Below are 20,096 nucleotides of genomic sequence, written 5' to 3'. Positions count from 1 at the left end.
AGGTTTTGGAAATCAGGAGGTGGTTATAGGGATATGGTGATGCTGGAGGGAACACAGGACTGTCATCTGGAGTTACCAGTCACTGGCTGAAATGCTGGAAAAATAGTAGCTCTTGAGAGTGTACATGGAGTACATAAAGTATGTATTATATTAACAATGTTACATATTCCAATAAAGTGCTTTTAGAAAGCAAACGTATACTAAAAGCCTATTTTTTTTCACTGATTCTCTGATGCCCAGGCCAAGTGAAATTGATTTTAAACTAAAGACACCAGTGTGCCTGTTTCTTAGAACAATGTGCTTGGCAGAAAAGTGATATATTAGAATTCACATAAACTTGGATTCTCTGACTCCTGGAAAGGAAACTGTGTATGATACCCACTGACAGAGACGTGGGCTTCTCTACAGCATGCCCTTGGGCATGTTCTGTTTAAATGGCTTGAAAATATGTGGTTGTTCTACATGTGCTTGTCCATACTCAGGTTCTTTATGGAGACAGTGACATTTACAGTATCAGCAGTCTGAAGTACTGCTTTTGCCATAGGTTTTGATGGTCATTTCCATTTACTGAAAAAACCTAAGCAGAGATCTTGACATGATGATGGTGTGGGAGATTTAACAGACAAAACTGTTACTTGCATGCGGTAATAAAGCTGGAAAACACTTTAAAGAAATGAAACTTTCCTTTATCTGAGCCATGCAAATTCTTTTCCTTTAATTTCTCTTCCCTCATGGTATAAAACTATGTAAGTCTGCTCATTCTTTCATCAGAAATGATTCAGACCTGAGGGACACTTGTAATTTGGAAGTAATTAGTAAATAAGTCAGATAAATACTATCCATTGAGAATTGTGAAAGCACATTGCATAGGATTCTTAAAGAGCTGTATCAAATTTGAACAATTAAAGCTTAAAAAAATTATCAGTAGTTAGTATGATAAGTCCATTTCATCATAAATTAGTTCACTGTTAATAATTTATGCTGCTTTCGAAGCAATCTGGAGAGACTTAGCAATCTCAAAAAGTGGTTAAAATAGAAGAAAGGAAAATCTGTAGAAGTACAGCATCTTCAGACTGAAATGTGGTGATATCCAGGTACCCGGTTTGCAATAGGAACTTGGGGTGTGTGCTGCCAGTCAGGGCTCATGTGTAAATTCAGTCAGTGGCGTTCTGCATCCAGAGCTGGACCTCAGGGCTGTTGGTGGGGGTGCTCCTGCCTCCCCAGCTAACTTTAAACAGTATTTCTTTTGGGGTGCAACATATTGTCTGTCTGCTTGTTTAAGAAAAGCTTAGGCTGAAATTGAAAACTTAGAGCTTGTGTGACTGTTGCGGGTTACAAAATTGGGCCCTTTAGTGGAAAAGCAGAACATGAGGTACAAGATATGTTTGAATAAATGTGGTTTGTAAGTAAACCAGACTAGCACTGCTTGTAAATTCATCTTAAAATCTTTGTATTCCTCTACTTAAATGTCACTTCGGGATTGTGAGATGCTGCAGGCTTCTACTGTAGCTTTGTAGCAGCGCAGGACTGGGGTAATGGGAATACACAGGGCTGTGTCATTCCTCCCTGGGAATAACCTGGTGTCTCTCATGACCCTCCAGGGACTGCTTGAGGTAATACCAGATTTCATATTTGGCGTTTTTATACCATACATTTCACTATAGTTGCTAGAAGTGCTATGAAATTGTACAATGCATTAAAATAAAGTACAAGTTACAATGCATTAAGGAAATATTCTTATATAGAGTTCCTTCTGCTGTATTGGACTGGTAAATTTTGTTTCATCAATTCACCAAACTGTTTAGCGATCAGTATGTTTACTACTAGTGGCAGGTTTCCTACCAGTGAGTGTGGATTACCAGCACTTTGCTGTACTACCTCATGTCCAAATACAGGTTCACAAGAATTTTACTCTTTGGCCTCAGCAGGGCAAGGAAAAGAGAAGGTTTTGCACAGATACGGAAAAATCCAAGAAGTTTGGAGTAGACTGAAGGCAGCTGCAGACCAGAACAAGAGTCCCATCACTGCTTGGTGTAATTTATGATTGCTGCAAGTATATATTTTTGCATTTTTGTACCCAAATTTAGTATGGACTTCAATGTGTTTTTCTCCGGCAGTTAAGAAACAACCTGAAGAAAATAGGAAAACTTTGCTTTGCTTACTGTCATCCTGTGTAGTATACCCCATACCTGCTATGGCAGTTTTAGCTGTTAATAAAACATCTCTACTAACAAACAGTAATTAGAAATATAGATGAGTCAGGAAATAAAAGCAAGAATCATGAAAATGTTAGAAACGTTAAGCATTAGTTTTTAGGTCAGACTAATTTTTTTTTTTGGTTTTGGTGTCTGAACAGGATTGAAGCAGGGCTAAACACCATCGACAGAATAGGTTTGACAGGATTGGTGTTGCTAAGGAATCAATCTATGTTAAAACAAAGATTTCTTTTTCAGAACAGTCTCTCTTTATGCTGGCAGAGAAAACCTGCTTCTGATTGATTTAGGGTGGTGAATTGGCTTCACTTTATTACTTGCTCTGTTCCTTTAGCACTTAGGAGCTGCAGACATGGATGGGGGCTGTATTATGCTAGGCAAGGGGCAAAACCACATAAAATATCATCTTCATCCTCACAAACTTTGTTCCTGACTCTCCAAATGGTTGGCTTGAATGTCGCTGATGGCCTTCCTAAATGGCAGATGGTGCCACAGTGCGGGAAAACTCAGATTTTCTGGGAAGGCCATGAACCTGAAGAGAAGCAAGCACTGTCTGAGAAGCACCCCCCTGGGAAAGCAAGCAGGGGGGTATGCTGGAGTGGGGGGTGTGGGCAGACCCCAGCTACTCCTTGCCATAGCCAGGAGGGAGCCGGTTCCCATGGGTGTGGAAGAGGGAGAGGGAGAGGAGAGGGAGAGGAGAGGGAGAGGAGAGAGAGAGGAGAGAGAGAGGAGAGAGAGAGGAGAGAGAGAGGAGAGGATTTCAGGCATGTCTGACATCTTTCTGAGAGGACGCCTGTGCTCTGTGCCAGGCAAGAGGATGCGCTTCATCCGCATCTTCTAAGCAGATGCATCTGCATCTTCTAAGCAGAGCGTGCAAAAGCCAGGCAGGGGGTTTGCATATCTTGGCTACTTAAAGGCAGGCTTAGAAGGAGGGCTTTTTAATGAAATCTGTGATATTTCAAAGGACTGCCTGTTGGCTGGAAACCAAAAAAAGACATAGCCAGCATTTGAATTACTGACAAATATTGTAATGAAAAATTTGAGAATCCCACCTGTTGAAGAACTGAAGAAAGGGAATATGTTACATGTATGCTGATTAGCTTCAGACTTCAAAGTCAGTATTTCAATGGAGACTTTCCTCTAGAGGTAAAGGCATGTCAACAACCTCTGCTAAGTATCTTAGTAAGAAAAGCATTTACTCTTTCACAGCTTCATTGTTAGTAGCCTGTAGATCTCAAAATACAAGGTTTTAGATTCTGTTGTCTCTTATGATGGTGAAAATTAGCATAAAATGGTAATTCCACAGTTGTATCCAGTAAGGTTGGGCTCAGAATCTTACCCTGTCATTTCAACTTTTATAACAAAAAAAAATAATGCACATAATCTTGCAAACTAGTCAGCTCTGTCTTACTTCTTTCTTACCTTGGTTTCTCACTATTTTAATGATATCAGAGCTTTCAGAGACCTTTTTTTTTTTTTTTTTTTTTTTCGGTAACTCCCACCTTGTAAAGTCATTTGTACTTGTAGGGAGTGAATGGCAAGTGCTGGGAGAGAAGACTTCTTATGTGCTGTGCATGGGCATTAATGACTGCACGAGGGGGGAAGAATCCAACAACTGTGATGTAATTGTCACTGTTCTCATGCTGTTTTCATGGTGGTAGTTCTTAGAGATCCTGTTTCTCTGCAAAATTTCCAGGCAGGTAGGATTCAGGTTCCAGTGGTTCGTGTCAGATTACAAACAGATGTATCGCCCACAGAAGAGATTTCTGTTGATCTAGTCATAGTTTGAACTAATATTGCCCTAAGCCATGAATAAAACACTGCCAAAATGGAGGAGAAAAAGAAAAAAAAAATACTAATGTCACTTTATTTTGCTTTATGAAGCCAAACAAAACATCCTAGCTAGTGTAGATTGGCCTATTATCAGCATAGTCATGTTAAATATTAAAATATACAAAAAAGAGGGGAAAAAATTGTTCCAGTCCAGGAAACTTCAATTTTGGATTGTATTTGTAATGTAACAAAGCCTCAACTGACTTCATCCTTCAGTTTGGCAGGCTTTCTTCCAGGGTGAAACTTTTCATTCAAGCTTTTAGCCTAGAGCAAATAAGCCTATAGAAGGCATGTTTTTTGTCTGTATGTATATGAATGTATAGAAATGAGACATTAACAAAGATAATTTTAAGAGAGCATGTAGAAAATTACATTGCTAACGTAAACAAATAGGAATTGTCACTGAGATAGAGCTGAAAATAGGGAACAATTTATTTATATTGTTCTGCTTTAGAGTTTTAAAACAAGGGCTTGTTTGCTTTCTGGAACAAATGTAAAAAGACAAACTATGGACTAATAAAAAAGTTAGTAATAAAAAGCAAAGCAAAACACAGTGCCTGTAGGACCTGCTTTATTGGAACATACAGTAGAAACACGCTCTGTGGATGTAAAGTTTACTGCTATATTGAGATATAGATAATCAGTATATCTCAGAAACATTTTTGCTTTAGAATGGAAAATCAAAATTCTGCAACCATTTTTGTCTGGAAGTGATTGTAAGTTTGGTCAAGTTTTTTTGTGATGGGATTGAAACCTTTTGTAACTGTGCTCTCTGTTCATGTGCGTGTTAGTATAAACGTTCCCTTCTTTCAGGAAGCAATTCAGATTGCCCTTTTTCAGTGCAATTACTGCTGTGTTAAGTTCAAGTAATATAGCATCTAAAAACATTTATGGAGCAAAGAAAAGAAGCCTTTTATTCTAACGTTGCCAAGAGCAGAAATAAAATGAGCTGTTGTGCTGGAACTGTAGAACTGCATGAGGATTTGTTAACGTCCTATTTCTCGTGGTTTAGTCTGTGTGCAGCCTGAGATTTGTGTGATTTAATGAGACTATGATTCGTTTATCCTGTCAAGCTTTAAATAAAAAACCCTCAAAGCACTTCCTTCCTTTTTTGAATTATGTGTTTTTGCAAGTACGGTATCAAAAGCTTTCCCTTAAAAAGAAGGAGAGGAACCAAATACAGTTATGTATGTTGGCTGAATTTTTTTTTTTTTTAGTGTTTTATTAGACATCGAGTAGACTATACATTTCTCTGCACTTCTCTGTCTTGTTTCGGGGCATTAAGAGATTCCTGCCATCATGTTCAGTTACACATGACATCAGAACATAGGCATGGGCTGCTCCTGAACTGTGCTTTTGCAGGGGGAAAAAGATTCAAACCTTATTCTGTGGGCAGGGAAGGATCAATCCCACAGAAAGCCAGGCTGTGCTGAAGTTGGGCTGTCACTCCTGCTCGTTTTGTGGGTCCTCAGGCACCAGCTGTGCCTGTAGTTTGCAGAATGTCTGCATGGAGTGTGAAGTGATGGTTCATGGGGTAGAAGAGAGGAAAATAGGTGCAGCTATTTTGGCTGTTAGTCCATTGCAAAACTCGATCCCAGGATGTCCTGGTGCATAGGGTGGGAAGAGAGCAAGGACCATGCTTCGTCTGCGAGGAGCGCAGTTGGTGCCCCAGGGTCCCTTTCCCATGCACAGGGATGGCGGAAAGCAGCACATTGACCTGGGAAGGGCTGCTCAGAATAAGGGGGTAGGACATAGCACGGATCCTGCTGCTCACCCAGACCTCCCACCCTGTTGCTTAGGAGGAATAGGGTAGGAAACTCTGTGCCAGAGCCTGCTCTCAGCAGGAGTAGGGCCCAGCTGGTGTTTCCCTGCAGGGAAGGATGTGATTGTTCTGGTGGGAGGAAGTTTTTCCTGCCATTTCTCACCCCTTGGTGCTGAGGTGTCCTTGACTCTGGCAGGTGTTGTTTTGCTCTTTCACTAGTGCCATGGGCACGGATTCTCTTCATTCTCTGCTGCTCACCCCTGCCCTTCGCTCTGCTCTGCAGCCGGTGTCCTGCTTCCTTCCCAGTGTCTCCGTCTCTTCTCAGCCTCTCCCAGTCCTCCCTCTTCCTCCCTGTGTTGGCATACTTTGCTTATTGACCTCACCTCAGCAATAACTGTAAATACATTAGTAAGGTGATTATGCATGAGCGGAGGATGCGCAAGTAAGTGGTGGCCATCAGTCTGATCACCTTGTTTCCACACCTGGCTTTTATCTGCAGCCAGTTTGCCCTTTCAGCCTGTCTGCCTCATGCAAACACTCAGCATTGGGCTTCCCAGGATCCTAATGCTGATCAGGTCTCCTGGGATCATCTGCAGTTCCTTTACAACTTGCTGTTTATGGGGGGCGGCAGAGATGAGCAGAAAAAACACGGGCTGCTCTGTGGCCTGATCCTCAAGGCTTTGCCAGTGTAGAGGAATTGCTGAGGTGGAAGAGTGTAGCCAGCTGGGATGGTGTTGGTATAAAGCTGGACCCTTCAGTGATTATCCAGTGGCACAATGAATTTCACTTTGGGAAAGTGACTTGCACTGCTTCTGGGTATTTGCAGAAGTTTTGTACTGATGTAAATAAGAGTTTTACCTGTTTGTTATTTGCTTGTTTTTCTTGGTGCTTGGATCAAGACACAGTGCTGTGGCGGCTGAAATATGACCAAAAACTGCCCAAAACAGTCAGCTGATAATTCTGCAAGGGCAGAAAAGATATCTTAGCTGCTCCTGTACTCCTTGTGTGTGAGGACATGCTAGGGACTATGGCCAAAGAGGTGGCTTCTGCACCCATGTCCTGTGGTGGAACCAAGCACTGCTGACATTTGCTGCAACTGGAAGCAGCCTTTAACCTTTCCATCTCACTGTGAACAGTGCCAGTGCACAGCAAAGGTATGGCAAAAAAGAGGTCAGAAGTAGGTAAGGCTGCGTGCATGGTTATGTGAGGGGCTCCTTGAGAAGCTTTAGGGGCTGATTTGAGTTGTGTGGTGAAAACTGCTTATTTTGAGCGCAACTATGTGACAGTCCTGCCCTTTGTAGTTTCATTTGAGGAACCTGAAAGTGATTTACACTGAAGTTGTTCTGGATTTCACATGCAGTGAAATGTAGTACATTTTTATAGAAACCCTCAGTTATGATAAGACCATGGTTGGCTCATAACCAGTCCATCAAAGATGAAGAGGTTGTGTTGTCTTCCCTGACCTGAAATTTGGGAGGAAATTCTGGCTGGAGTTTTGAATGTCAGTGTATATCCGAGCGAGAGCCAGCGTCATGGCTCATGAAAAAAGATGCTGCAGTTTGGGTAGATGGAGGTTGACCTGAGAGGTGCTGTCAGTCACTGCAGAGCCACATTTTCCCTGGCCCTTGATGCTGTGATGAACATTTCCATTGCCAGTGGGAAAGTCTGCATCTGAAGGCTAGGAGCTGGTACGGTTATTTTTACTTCCCTCCTGTCAGCCCACACTCACATAGCCTGTATGTGGTCTCTGGGCTGTGCAGGCGGCTCTGTGGGCTGTAGGAAAGTGATAGCTGGCTTCAGTGCCAGGCAGCTTGAACTTGATGATGGAGTATGGAGAGTGGGTATCAGATACAGAGAAGATAGCTTTGACCTCCCACTGAAGCCTGGAGATTTATGCATCTAAGCCCCCGTGCTCCTACAGAATAATCTAGGACGCGTTCCTTGGCAGAAGCCCCACTGAGCATTTCTCCAGCTGCCGGGTTGCCAGCTCGAGTGAGTTTTACTGCAAGTTTCACTGTATTTAGTAATTTTCTTCCAGCCTGAGATCCTGGAAATGGGTCATTAGTAAAAATAAATAAATAATAATTTAAAAAGCCACTCCACCTCCACCACCTTTGACGTGGAATCCTAGTTTCTATCAGAGAACCTGAGAGCAGGCATGCTGCCTGCATCCCCAGAAGCAAATAAGAACCTGAGACTCCACTTTCCAAATGCCCTGGCTTAGGTCACTTGGCTCATATTTAACGGATGATTCAGGTTAGCAATACCATCATTTGCATAACCTCCCAAGCAATCTTCCCTAAGAAGATAACTAAATATAGCTTAAAAAGGCACTGAGCAGTGTTGGGGAAAAAAAAAAAAAAAAAAAGAGAAAAGAAAAAAAGAAAAAAATCCTACTTCTGAGTTGTTTGGATATTTCTTCTTTGTTTCAGGAGACATTCTCTTATGTTGCCACAAATAATACTGAATGCAGCTTGACTCCTCTGAAAATAATGTTGAAGGAAGGAGCCAGATTTATTGGGACTAACAAGGAAGTTGTCCAAAAGAGATTCATTAATTAGGAGGCCTAATCACAGCCAGTAAGACAAGCGCCCAGGCCATCAACAGACTAATATACATCTTTTGGCAGTCACCACTCCCCACAGGCTTGCCTGTCTGTTGCTGCCTACTGTATGGCTTGCACTGCAGAAATGATGTGATAATGCTAAAACCAACTTGGCACTTCCCACATGAGAGGATGAGTGTGTTTCCCCACCCTGGAAATGCAGCCTCCAGCTCTCTTGCCCGATGCCAGGGGTTTCTTAATACCCTGGAATTAGCAGACTAAGAGATGGAGCAAACTAAAGGAGCATTTGCTATCTGTTCATGCCGCCTAAGCTTTCCATCAAATAAACCCTGGTGTGATTCTCAGCCCTTTGGGAACGGTTGTCCACAGCTAACATTCGCTACCCCAAATAACCCCGAGGTGACCTTCTCACTAAAAAGCTGCAGCCAAGAAAAACCCTGTTTAACATAACAGTGCACAGCTTAGAACATCAACTTGAACCATCCTGACCTCTGAGCTGCTGGGGTCTGTACAAATTAATTTAACAATACACAGTGTTGAAAGGGAGGAATGTTTCAAAGGAATAATAATAAAAAAAAATCTCCCTCATCCATCTCTTCTCATTTAAGAAATAGTCAGGAGGCCTACTTTAGAAAAATTAAAAGTGCTCCTTGTTGCAAAACAATGAGCTGTATAAGGGGTGGGGGGGGAACACATTGGATTCTTGCGTCTTAGTGTAGCGAAATGAAATTTCCCATAAATGGGTGCTGCTTTTGGAAAATCGGTGTTTAATTTCCACTGAGGAGCTGGCTTTATTTCCTGGGATGCTTCAAAGATACCCTTAGGGTTTGCCTTTCTTTTTCATAGCTGCTGCTAGTACTTTTAATAAGCAAATAAGCAAGTCTGCCTCTTCTGCCCACCTCGCTGGTTTGTACCTCACCTCATGCTTTCCATGGCTTTCATGGAAATATTCTGGCTTGGTAAGAGAAAAGCCCCTCTCCATACAGTACTTGGAGCTTAGATCAGTTAATGATTGGAAAAGCCCATCAGATAGGAGACATAGCAAAATGAGATCATCACCTACCGGGGCAAACAGCTCTATTACCTCTACTGAACAGGAACATGGGTTGGGTTAAGACTTGGGGGCTTTCCCCAGGTGCAGATTTATTCCTCTGGTACTCCTTAGCTGGAGCTTTGACTCCAACAGTCTCATTGTAAGTAGGGAGGATTATTGCAGCAGGGGTGGTGAAGCTGGAGACAATAAGCAACTTTAATGATAATTTGGAAATTTGTGTAGAATTGCCTTGACAGATTGAAAGCTGTATAGGCGAGCATAGATGAGAGAGGTGGAAGTTTCTTCCTGAAGCATCCAGTGGACTTCAGTAATCACATCTATGAAACCACCTTTTTATTTAGCCAGTGTAGCTCATTGCAATCATAATTTCTGTTTTCCTACACTAATGCTTTTCTTTCTTCAATTGAATTGTGCTTCTGTCAGGAACACAGGGCATGAGATTAAGCACATCCCCAGATGGTACAGAGGGAGATTCCTCTATGAGCAGCAGAGGGGTCCGCTGCCAGTGCAGTGGGGGGACCGTGAGGAATGCTTGGAGGGGCTGCCCTCTCCTCCCAGACATTCCTAAAGCCAGGGACTGCGAGGTGTGAGAAGCCACAGGGACTGAGGAGGAGAGGACTGGATGTTTAGTGCAGCGGGAGATAAGATAAACTGATATTTCTCCGGACTTACTGCAGCTTTCCAGGCACAGCCTTCAAGATCCTGTGAGGTTCTAGGGGTCCTCTTGCAACTAATACAGTAATGACCTTGAATTTGCTTCCAGCTCAGCTGTACTGCTGGAGGACAAGGCTTTTCTTGTGAGCAAAAAACATGAAAGCAGCACAGAGATTTGCCTGCATAGCTCCGGTCTTCAAGAGATTTGAGTATCCTTTTTGAGGCCCCACTTGCAACAAGGGATTGTAGATAAGCTTCTGCAGTAGTTAATGTGTAAACTTTTCAGATTTATTCTCACTGGTGGCTTTCCTTTTGCTTGCAGTGTTGACAAATAGATTGCTGTATGCTGATTTTTTTGTTTTTCACAGCTAATTTTTTGCTACATGAAAACTGTAATCATGTGCATGCTCACATGTCCATGCTGACCAATAAAAATGTTGCTTTTATGACCTTATAAGTGTTATGGGAAAAAAATAATTTGCTTTGATTTAAAAATAATTAATAATGCAACTCATTCCTTTTTCAGATTGTAACCTGAATACCAAATTTAGGAGTCCACACTAATTCTTCATGCTGAGGCAGTCTGCTGCACCAAACACATGCAATCACAGACAATTAGAAACTTTCATCGTCTCACACATGAATTAAGACTAAACCCTTTCTTTCTTACCAACTTCTGGTTATAAGACACAACAAAACTGGGAAAAAAAAGTACGAAATCATGCGATTTTGCTATGGTTTGTGTTTAAATTGTGTTTGGACTTGCTATGTGCCTGTGAAAAATATTGGTGACCTCTTCCTTTGTATCTTCGACTTCCTGCAAGCTTGTCTGTTTAAAAGATTCTGCAAGATGCTTCCTTTGCAGATCCTGTAAGAAATGTATATTCAGCAGGAGAAACATCTGACTGAGCAAAGACTAACTTACACAGTGGTTTGGAAGCCACGTGTTGAAAAGTGCTGGGGAAACACAGCAGGGAAAATGATAAAAAGGGATGAAAGCAGTTCAGACGAGTGAAGAATGCTGATTTAAAAATGCAAACCATCTGAACACTGATGAGTGGGCAGGTTGCAATAACTTCAGGGCAGACCTAAGTTGCACAACAGCCATATACTGTAAGTCGACTCCCACAGGACGTTGACTGTAGTGATTTAAAATTGGATGGGGTAGGGGGGAGTGTCGAGGTTCTGCAGAGAGCGATCTTGCAGCAAGAGCAGCAGAGAGCAAGTAGGAAATGGGTCAGTGGGAGTAATAGCTTTTTTCCATGTGGTTTATGTGAACCAAGGCATACGTGTGTGGAGCACAGGGTTATCGCACTCTTGGATTTTTTTTTTCAATGTACTCGAAATGAATGTGTTTACAATGAAATTTGGTCATCCAAGTGTGAGATTATTCTCTGTTTGGACACTGCTTTGAGTCCCAAAGTTGGCTTGCTTTTTTTAATGTTCTGGGATTTGTCTTGTTCGTTAAAATAAGACTGTGTTTGGAAATGTAATGCTGTGGCCTCACATTCCCAGGAGGTCAGCAGAAATCCTAGCCTGAAGTATCCCTGCTAATACCACCTGTGGTTTGTTCTCGCCTCTGCATTGTGGTAGGCAATCTCCTCGTTTGTGCTGAAACAACTGGATGTGTGACCACACTGAAGTGGATAAGAGGACTGATCCAGTTTAAAAAAAAATAAACCAAAACAAAAAAAAACCCTCTGACGTATACTTCCCCTAATCCCCTGTTATATCATTTTACTGATCCAGCTGTGTAGACAGGAGTGTTGGCAGTGGCAGGGGCACGGTGCAGGGATGAGTGACAGAGCAGAGAACACTTTATGCCAGTGTAAGTGCCAGTTCTTTTCAATGTGAAAACACAGCCTTAGTTACAGGTTCAACCCAAAGTTTGCGCTCAACTTTGATGTAGTTTATCAGCTTGCAGAAAGGTGATAGAATATGGTGAGTGTGGTTTTGGTCCTCCTGATGGTCAAGTATAAGCAGGCAGGGTGTTATCAGAGGTGTATAGAGCTGCGAGTGTTGTTTGGACATGGTGTGATGAGATGGTGGCTCCTGAGGCGCAGGCTGTTAATGAAGTTAAACCTGCCCCTGCTCCTGTTCCCCTTTTATGATCACAGCTGCCTGGTACATGTGGCTCTTACGTCCCACCATTAAGTAGGGATTGAAACACATGGAGTTAGAAACAACACTCCAAAATAAAGGGCTTATTTTTAGTCAAGATCCGGTAAGTGATACATCACTAAGTAGTATACTGAGCTACACTTCATTGTAGCACCTGAGGCTGATGATGGCCATTGTTCAGAAAGGTGAATGATAAGGCTTGTGATCAGGTAGGGCCGGACTTTCTTCAGCCAGCTTTGCTGCTGATACCCACACCACTTGATTAAGCAAGTGAGTTCGTATAAGGACATAGCATGCATGGTGGTCCAGCAATGTGTTAGTGTATTTTCCTTGGAACACAGCCTCCTCAGTCAGACTTCATTTCATGTTGGACCATGCATCTCCCCACTAATGCACAAGCTGTGCAAAATTCCCAGGTATTAGTAGAGCACAGATTTCCGAGTCTAGGTCTGACATCTCCCTCTGCTTCCTCTTTATGTAGATCTCCATCATTATCCCAAAGGCATGTATTTAGTTAGTTGTGCCAGCCGTCCCCCTTTTTGGAAAATGCATACTCCTCATGCCTCGACATGCAGAACTCTGTGCCACCTCAGTGTGTGTGCAGCATTCATAGCAGAGGTACAACAGTCACTGTCTTATTCAGGTCTGATCCTGGGCTGTGCTTCCCAGCAAATGATGTGGCCCACTCTTTCTGTGCCAGTTCATACCAGCTGAGGAAAAGTCACCCCTCCAACCTGTGATGTGATGCTCCCCCCAGCTACCCCTTGATGGTACCCACAGAGCACCATCCTTTCAGGGCCATGGGCAGAGGAGGGCTGGCCAGCTGAGAGTTGTGCTCCCTGCCTGGTCCCTTTGCGGACAGGCTTGCTCGCAGTCCACTGCATAAGGACTTTCCACAGCAGAAGAGAAGACGGCTGATGTTGTCCCCACTGTGCATACAGCCAGGCGTGGGTTTTGCTTTTGTTCTCTTACTGCTACGCTCAGTATAGCAGAAGCAGGCAGGCACATGATCTCCCTGAAGGCAGGATCCAGTGTTACTGTAGAAACTGGCCACCAGCTTCTTTTGTAGCTAGCAGCTGTCACTGTGTGGTTACAGCCAAAGCGTGTCACTCCTACAGTGTCTGCAGGCTCTGGAGTTTGTTTCTGCTTCTGAATCCTCTGCGCTACAGCTTGGAGATTAATTCTTCACCATCTATCAAAGCGTGCTAAAATATTTCTGAATTGTATCTATTTTTAGAACCATTTTTGATTAATATTTCATGTTCTTTCCAGGTTTCATTTTCCTTCACCAATACTTCAAGGCACAGAGGAGCTGGTAAAGGCATTGCCATGAAACCTAACTTGAAGCAATGGAAACAACTCATGCTGTTTGGCATCTTTGCATGGGGTCTGCTTTTTCTGGTGATTTTCATCTATTTTACAGATAGCAACACTGCTGAACCAGTTCCTAGTTCCTTTTCTTACATTGAAACTAAGAGGCTTCTGCCCCTTCAGGGCAAGCAGAGAGTCATCATGGGAGCCATACATGATCCATCATTCTCTGAAACCATTGATGGGAATGAGGTGCTTCTTAATGAAGATCTCTTAGGTTCATTTAAATCGGGGACTGGAAGTATTAAGAAATGGACTGATTTGGAAGATGCCTTTAGAAATGAAGATGAGTTTTTTCCATCCCAGATAGGAAGAAAATCCAAAAGTGCTTTCTACCAAGTGAATGATGATTATTTATTTGCTGTTGGTCAGCCTCGACCGCACAACCACCTGCAAGAGATAGCAAAATTCATCTCAACTGATGAGGATAATCCAAAAGCAAATATTTTACAGAACAACTGGAGCCATCAGAGAAGAATGAAGAGAAGGAGCACAAAGCACAGGAGAAGCCAGATGCTTGATGAATCCGATGACTGGGATGGGTTATATTCCACAATGTCGAAATCCTTTCTTTACAAGCTTTGGAAAGGGGATGTCTCTTCCAAGATGTTAAACCCTCGACTGCAGAAGGCGATGAAAGATTATTTGAGCACCAATAAGCATGGGGTGCGGTTCAAGGGGAAACGAAACTCCAAATTGACAGGAGACCAGCTATTCTGTGAGCTAAAAGAAAGGGTGAATGTGAAAACAATAGATGGCAAGGAAGCTCCTTTCTCCACTCTTGGATGGGAAAAGCACGTTCCCCAAATTCCACTGGGCAAATTGTATACACATGGCTTTGGGAGCTGTGCTGTCGTTATGTCTGCTGGTGCAATACTGAATTCCTCTCTAGGGGATGAAATAGGTGGGTGAAATGCATCTGTTCATGTGTATGTATACATATGTGTATGTGTTCATGTTTGTCTTTCAAAAGGTTCATTCTTCTCAAGCATAGGTCTGTAAAGCCTGGTTGTTCTCTCTCACCAGCTTTACCTAAGTGTGAACTTATAGACTTCAGTGAAGCTGTTCCATTTCAGGACAGTGTAACTGAAAGGAAAATCAGGCCCGAAGTCATAATTTGATTTAAAGAAAACAGTGATGCCTTCTTATCGTATTACAGCTTGTTGTATAAAGGAGGCACTGGTTTCATCAGCTCTGCCGTATTTGACATTTTGCTGTAGCGTGTGTTTATTTCGTCAGTGGATTAGAGCCATGTTCTGGTTTTATTTTGCATAGCTGCGTTGCACCTGTCTGTGTTTTACAGTGGCTCATAGAGAAACTGCTGGTGCTGTTGCTATCCCAGACTGAACTTTGCCTCCATGCCAAGTACACCATCCTTTTCATCTTCTGCATGTTTGGAGTTGACAGACATATAGAATTCAAACCCTTGAGCAGCCTCATGCACTGAGGTCAAGTCCCTTGACCTCTTTTCTGAAACTGAATTTTAATGAGTTCAAGTATCTCCTCCCATTGATTTTTCTACTGCTGCACTGAGTCAGTGAGGTTACACATGTGCTGAGATGTCAACATCACACAGAATTCCACACTTCAAGGTGGGAGTTTTGTAGTAGCTATTCAGAAAATTATTGTGGATCCATAAAACGAATCTAGGTCAGTTTTATTTTTTCCTTTCAAAAATAAGCACTACCACTCGTATTAACACCTCAGTAGTTCTTCATTTTAGTAGTACGTGTGCAGTATGCTGCAAGCACTGAAAGAAGGATGAAATGTATGTCTCAAACTTGCTTCTGGAGCAAGAAGAGTTATCTCCTTCAGCTCTCTATAAAAACCTTTTGATGTGTACTCATTAATCCTCCCATCTTCCAGGACTTCACATCGCAATACCTGCTTCATCACACTGTATCATCTTTGACACAGATGAATTTCCTTTAAATCTCTAGGATATATTAGAGCTGCCGTCATTATCAAACTACTCTAATAGGCTTCCAGCAGAGCACGGATGCCCAGCTGGCCTGTGGCTAAAATCACACCAGGGTAATCCCCAGTTTCACAGGAAGCCTCACTGATTCAGAAGTCGTTGTTACACCCTTCCTCAGTGTGTTATCTTTGACTGAAACAAAATCATTTTCTCTCAGTGTTGCCAAGTACACCCAGTTTACACTGGTATAGATTGGTGCTGTACTGGAGAAGAGCAGATGTACAAGAGCAGATGCTCTTTGGTAAGACCTACAATGAAATTTCACATCTCTTCCTACCTGTTGTGCAGGAAAGTGTGTGGTGCAGCAGGAGTCACAGAACATTTTTTTCTAAGTATCTTCCAGGCCATGGGCAGGTATTTGTGACTGAGCAGAGAATTTGGCCCAGAATTGGGGCAGGGGGAAACTGAGTGCTTAGAGCCATCCCAGAAGGACCTGGTGCAAACCTATGGGTCTTAGTGGTCACTGTGGCTCCTGGGAAGTGCTAATACACTGGAGACACCGTGCCAGCACTTCCTACTTAAAATGGAAAATTGGAGCTCCAGCATATGTTTCTAGTATTATTCCCATGGGGAAGAAGTTACACTTCCCCTGTAGAATCCAGATCGTATGTGTTACAGCTGAGCTCTTGGCTGTGCCCTTCCACCTCCTTGAGAAACTGATGAGAATCTGACTGGGAAGAGAAAGATCAGACTGTTCAAGATGCTCTTTTTCCATGTGCATGCACAGCTGTAGAGAAAGACTGTCTTCTCCCAGAGCTGGCACCAGGGCTACCAGCTCCGGGTTGAAAATGCGAGACAACCTGCCAGTTTGGAGGCACCACGGGCAGCTGGTGTTGCTGCTCTGTGGAGTCAACCTGGCACCCATGCTTGAGCTCCTCCGTATCCACAGAGCAAAATGAGCAAAAGCAGCATCATTAGGGAGTGGGGAAAAACACCCCATGTGCAAGCTGTGTTTTTTGGGCCATGGGCCATACAAGACTTGGTTGATGAAGTTGCTGCAGGCAAAAGGCTTTTACTATTTATCTTCCCAAAAGAAAAAAGTAAGGCTGAAGAAAGCGGTACTAAGAGGACCTTTCTCTTCAAAGGCCTTTAGCTCCCTCTTCTGTGTTCGTGTTAGAAATGCAGGTAGAAATATTAACGAGTTTTCTGTCTTTTGCCCTCCTCTTCCCTGCCCACCACCCTGCCTCCCCTTGTTTTTGAATGAAGCTAGGTATGGAAGTACTGTGCCAATAGAGCAAACATTGCCATTGTGATCATGTTGTTTAATGGGACGCACAATTATTTTGGCATCATCAGGAAGTAACAGAGATCAGTGATAAACCCTCAAAGTTTTTATATCTTTTAAATGGTGGTCTCTAAATACTTAATAAGACTAAAATCAGTTAACTTAAAAACATCTATTATCAATGTTAGGCTGTGTCCTGATCATATATTTTATGGTGAAGGAAAGATTTTTGCTCTTGATATGAAGAACCAGCATGGGTAAAGTTGGAAATGCAGGACACTGTCTCTCAATTAGATTGTGAACCATACAATTCCCGTTTCTCAACACGATTCCCAGTTCTCAGTCAACAAATTGTCAAAAAGTTGTTGAATATGGGTCCAAATTTATGTTCTTGGATTCAGAAGCAGGTTTCAAATATGAAGGACCTTTGTTTTCTTTCTCCAAAAGCTTCTTTTGACTTCATGTCCTCTAGCTCCTGTGCAGTCAAGATGCTTAATGTTTAGGCCAATGAAGGCTAGGTGTTGAGGCCGGGGTTATCAATACATAGGGGCGCAGAAGAAAGCCTTCACTCCTTAGCTTCTGAGAAGTTTGTCTTACTGGACATTTGGCAAACATCTCTTTTCAGACACAACATGTTAAAGCAAGCAAGTATGCCTGAGATTGGACTGCTGGCTTCATGTCACACAACATTTTCTTGTCTGGAATACAAAAAGTGTGGAGTAAAGGTGTGAAAGGACAGAAGATCAAAATTTGATAGGATCAGGCCTGAATTCCATTGAAGCATGTTGGTCGTCTTGGAAGCTTCTACCTCATCCATTTTTGAGCTATAGACAACCATATTTTAAGTGACTAAACAGCTGTATAGACTTCCTATGAGTTAAGGCATTACACAGCCATTTTGGCCTGAATCATATTCTCTGCTTCCATCAGTAGAAGGGATAAAAGTACACCAAATAGGGGACTGTTGGCAGGGACATTGTGTTTATGGGTGATGGCTATAATGTCTTACTCTCCCTTACAACTTTTGGGCTTTGAGGTACCCTTAAATGAAGCACTGAGAGGGTGGTTATGTTTTATCCAGCAGCAGCTTGCTCATAGTGTTTACCCTTGACCCATACTTGACCTATAGCTGCTTTCTATTCTGCATGACTTCGAGGTCAACAGCTCATCGGGAAACTTTGACAGTTCAGCTCTGTTAGATCTTTGCTACCAAGGGATCCTCGGGTTTCTGTGTGTGAGCAGGTCTATGGGCTGACATCTCTACAGAGGCTTTTTAAGACTTGTACTGACTTTGAGAGTAAGTACATGGTATGATTAATTAGTTTAGGATAGGCTGAGATTTTCAGGTATTGTAAAATACTGTGGAGCACAAGCTTATAGTCGAGCATTGTTGTTCATTCAAATATGCAATTAGATAGCATTGCAATTAACATGCTTTTGCATGTAGTAATTTGTACATTTTACAATAGAAATAGTGAGCAATTGTGTGTACTGCGTGTACTAATAACCTTCCCACACTAATTTTGTCCAATTAAGAGAACTATTTAAGTACTGCAAGCTAAATTAATTGATGACTCTGAGGTTTTTTTTCAAGTGGATTTTAGTAACGTTAATAACGTATGGCAGATGCAAGAGAATTTTTGTTAGTGTATGGTAGAATGTTTATCATCCTTAGAATATGAAAATTAGGAGAAATGTGTAAGTTTTATGTTGGTTTAGATCATTTGTTTATTTTAGTGTTCTGTATTACTCAGAAAAACAAATTACCCCCTCATTTATGCTCCTAGATTCTCACGATGCTGTTCTAAGATTTAATTCTGCTCCAACACGTGGCTATGAAAAAGATGTTGGAAATAAAACGACCATGCGGATCATTAACTCTCAGGTAAGATCTTCTTTTTGTGAATTCAAGTCAGTGTCACTTCTCTACAATATGTCATTAAATTAATAACTTCTGAGAAAGTGTTGGGTAATCTGGGAAACAGCTAGTGGTTTAACAGTCCTGGTGTATTGAAGGTAGAAGTTCTCCTTTACAGCGATGTTCACACTGCTGTCAGCGTGGAGTGATTGCAGTAGTTACTTGATATCCTTGTTTCAAAGAATTAGTTTGTAAAGTTTCTTATGTGTCCTACATCTGTAAAGGCTTCTGTCAGTACAGAAGACCTTCACCACACTGCCTCCGGGGTCTTCACAAGGCCCAGGCTGTGGGGATCCCAAAGCTCTTTTATCATATTCTCCGGTTCCTCAATTATTTCCTTGCTGGAAGGTGAAAGAAATGGTAACTAAGTTGTCTTAATACATAACTTCAGGCAAGTCATCGTTGTTGAAAAATTTGGAATGAACTAGCTAAAACTTTCAATGTATACTGGATATTACACAGAAGGTGAGTTTGTACATCTGAATGGAAACAGAAAATGGGATTTTCTGTGTATGGATGTCAACAAATAATTGTGCATTGAGGTATAGTGACACCTTATGGTTAAGAGTAGTTTTTAAATTTAAAAAAAAAACAAACCCTGAACTGCAATCTTGGGCAAACCAAGCCTCTTTCCTTTTTACGAAATGCAGCCAAAAAGCAACAAGAGAATTACTGTGAAGTTTTATGACATCTTGAAATGGTGAGTTCAATTAGTCAACACCAGTAGTATGGTTGGTCATGTAGCATGCTCTATACATATTGATTCTTGCTGAATAAGAGCAAAATTCTTATTAATTCATTTTTTCTTCTGCTTCTTTGGGTGACTACCCATGCACAGTCCATCTTGGGTGATGTGTTCTCTGTGTGTATAAGCTCATGTTCTTTGCCACCACAGAGAGGACAGTTCACACTCATTTTGTAGCTCTTTGTGAGGCTGCAGGAGAGACTACGTCTTTGAAGTTATCTGGGTCAAATATATCCCCTTTCTTTTGCTCAGGGAGAGAGAGCAGAAGTATCTTACTCTCTTACTCTGGATTTAGTGCTGAAATCAAGGTTTCAAAGGATATTGATCTTCATTTAATTTAATTTATTTTTTTCTTTTTTTGACTCTTCTTTGTTTTGCTGTCAGCCCAAACTTCCTGGTTGCTGACCGTGCCTGAACTCCTGTGCCTGGCAAGAAGGAGGGTTTTGAGATGTTATTTTGTTGACCAGTCTCACTGGGCTCCCTGTAGGAGGAGAGAAATGCCTTCAGGGAGCGATCTGAGCTTTATTAGCTCTTCAGCAAATTCAGAGAGGCTAAATGGATAAATTAGCAGCTCTGGGCTGCTCACAGCAGGCTGAGGTTCTCCTGGCTCCCAGGGATGCTACAGTACACCACTCCCACTGGGGTAGTGATGGAGG

General features: G+C 42.2%; 1 protein-coding gene across 2 annotated transcripts in view; it reads left to right on the top strand.

Moving 5' to 3' along the window:
- Positions 1 to 20,096, top strand: part of ST6GAL2 (ST6 beta-galactoside alpha-2,6-sialyltransferase 2) — a 55,192-nt gene that overhangs the window by 11,599 nt on the left and 23,497 nt on the right. For both annotated transcript variants that reach the window (XM_082074608.1, XM_082074607.1), the window contains exons 2-3: positions 13,476 to 14,478; positions 18,565 to 18,662. In XM_082074608.1, coding sequence (XP_081930734.1) covers positions 13,533 to 14,478; positions 18,565 to 18,662 — 1,044 coding nt within the window. In that variant the 5' untranslated portion in view covers positions 13,476 to 13,532. The remainder of the gene's footprint in view (positions 1 to 13,475; positions 14,479 to 18,564; positions 18,663 to 20,096) is intronic.

Source organism: Streptopelia decaocto (genome assembly GCF_964273445.1).
Source record: "Streptopelia decaocto genome assembly, chromosome: 1".
In the NCBI taxonomy this organism is placed as follows: Eukaryota; Metazoa; Chordata; class Aves; order Columbiformes; family Columbidae; genus Streptopelia; species Streptopelia decaocto.
The sequence above is the reverse complement of the archived record's forward strand: the minus strand, read 5'-3'. Positions and strand labels throughout refer to the sequence as shown.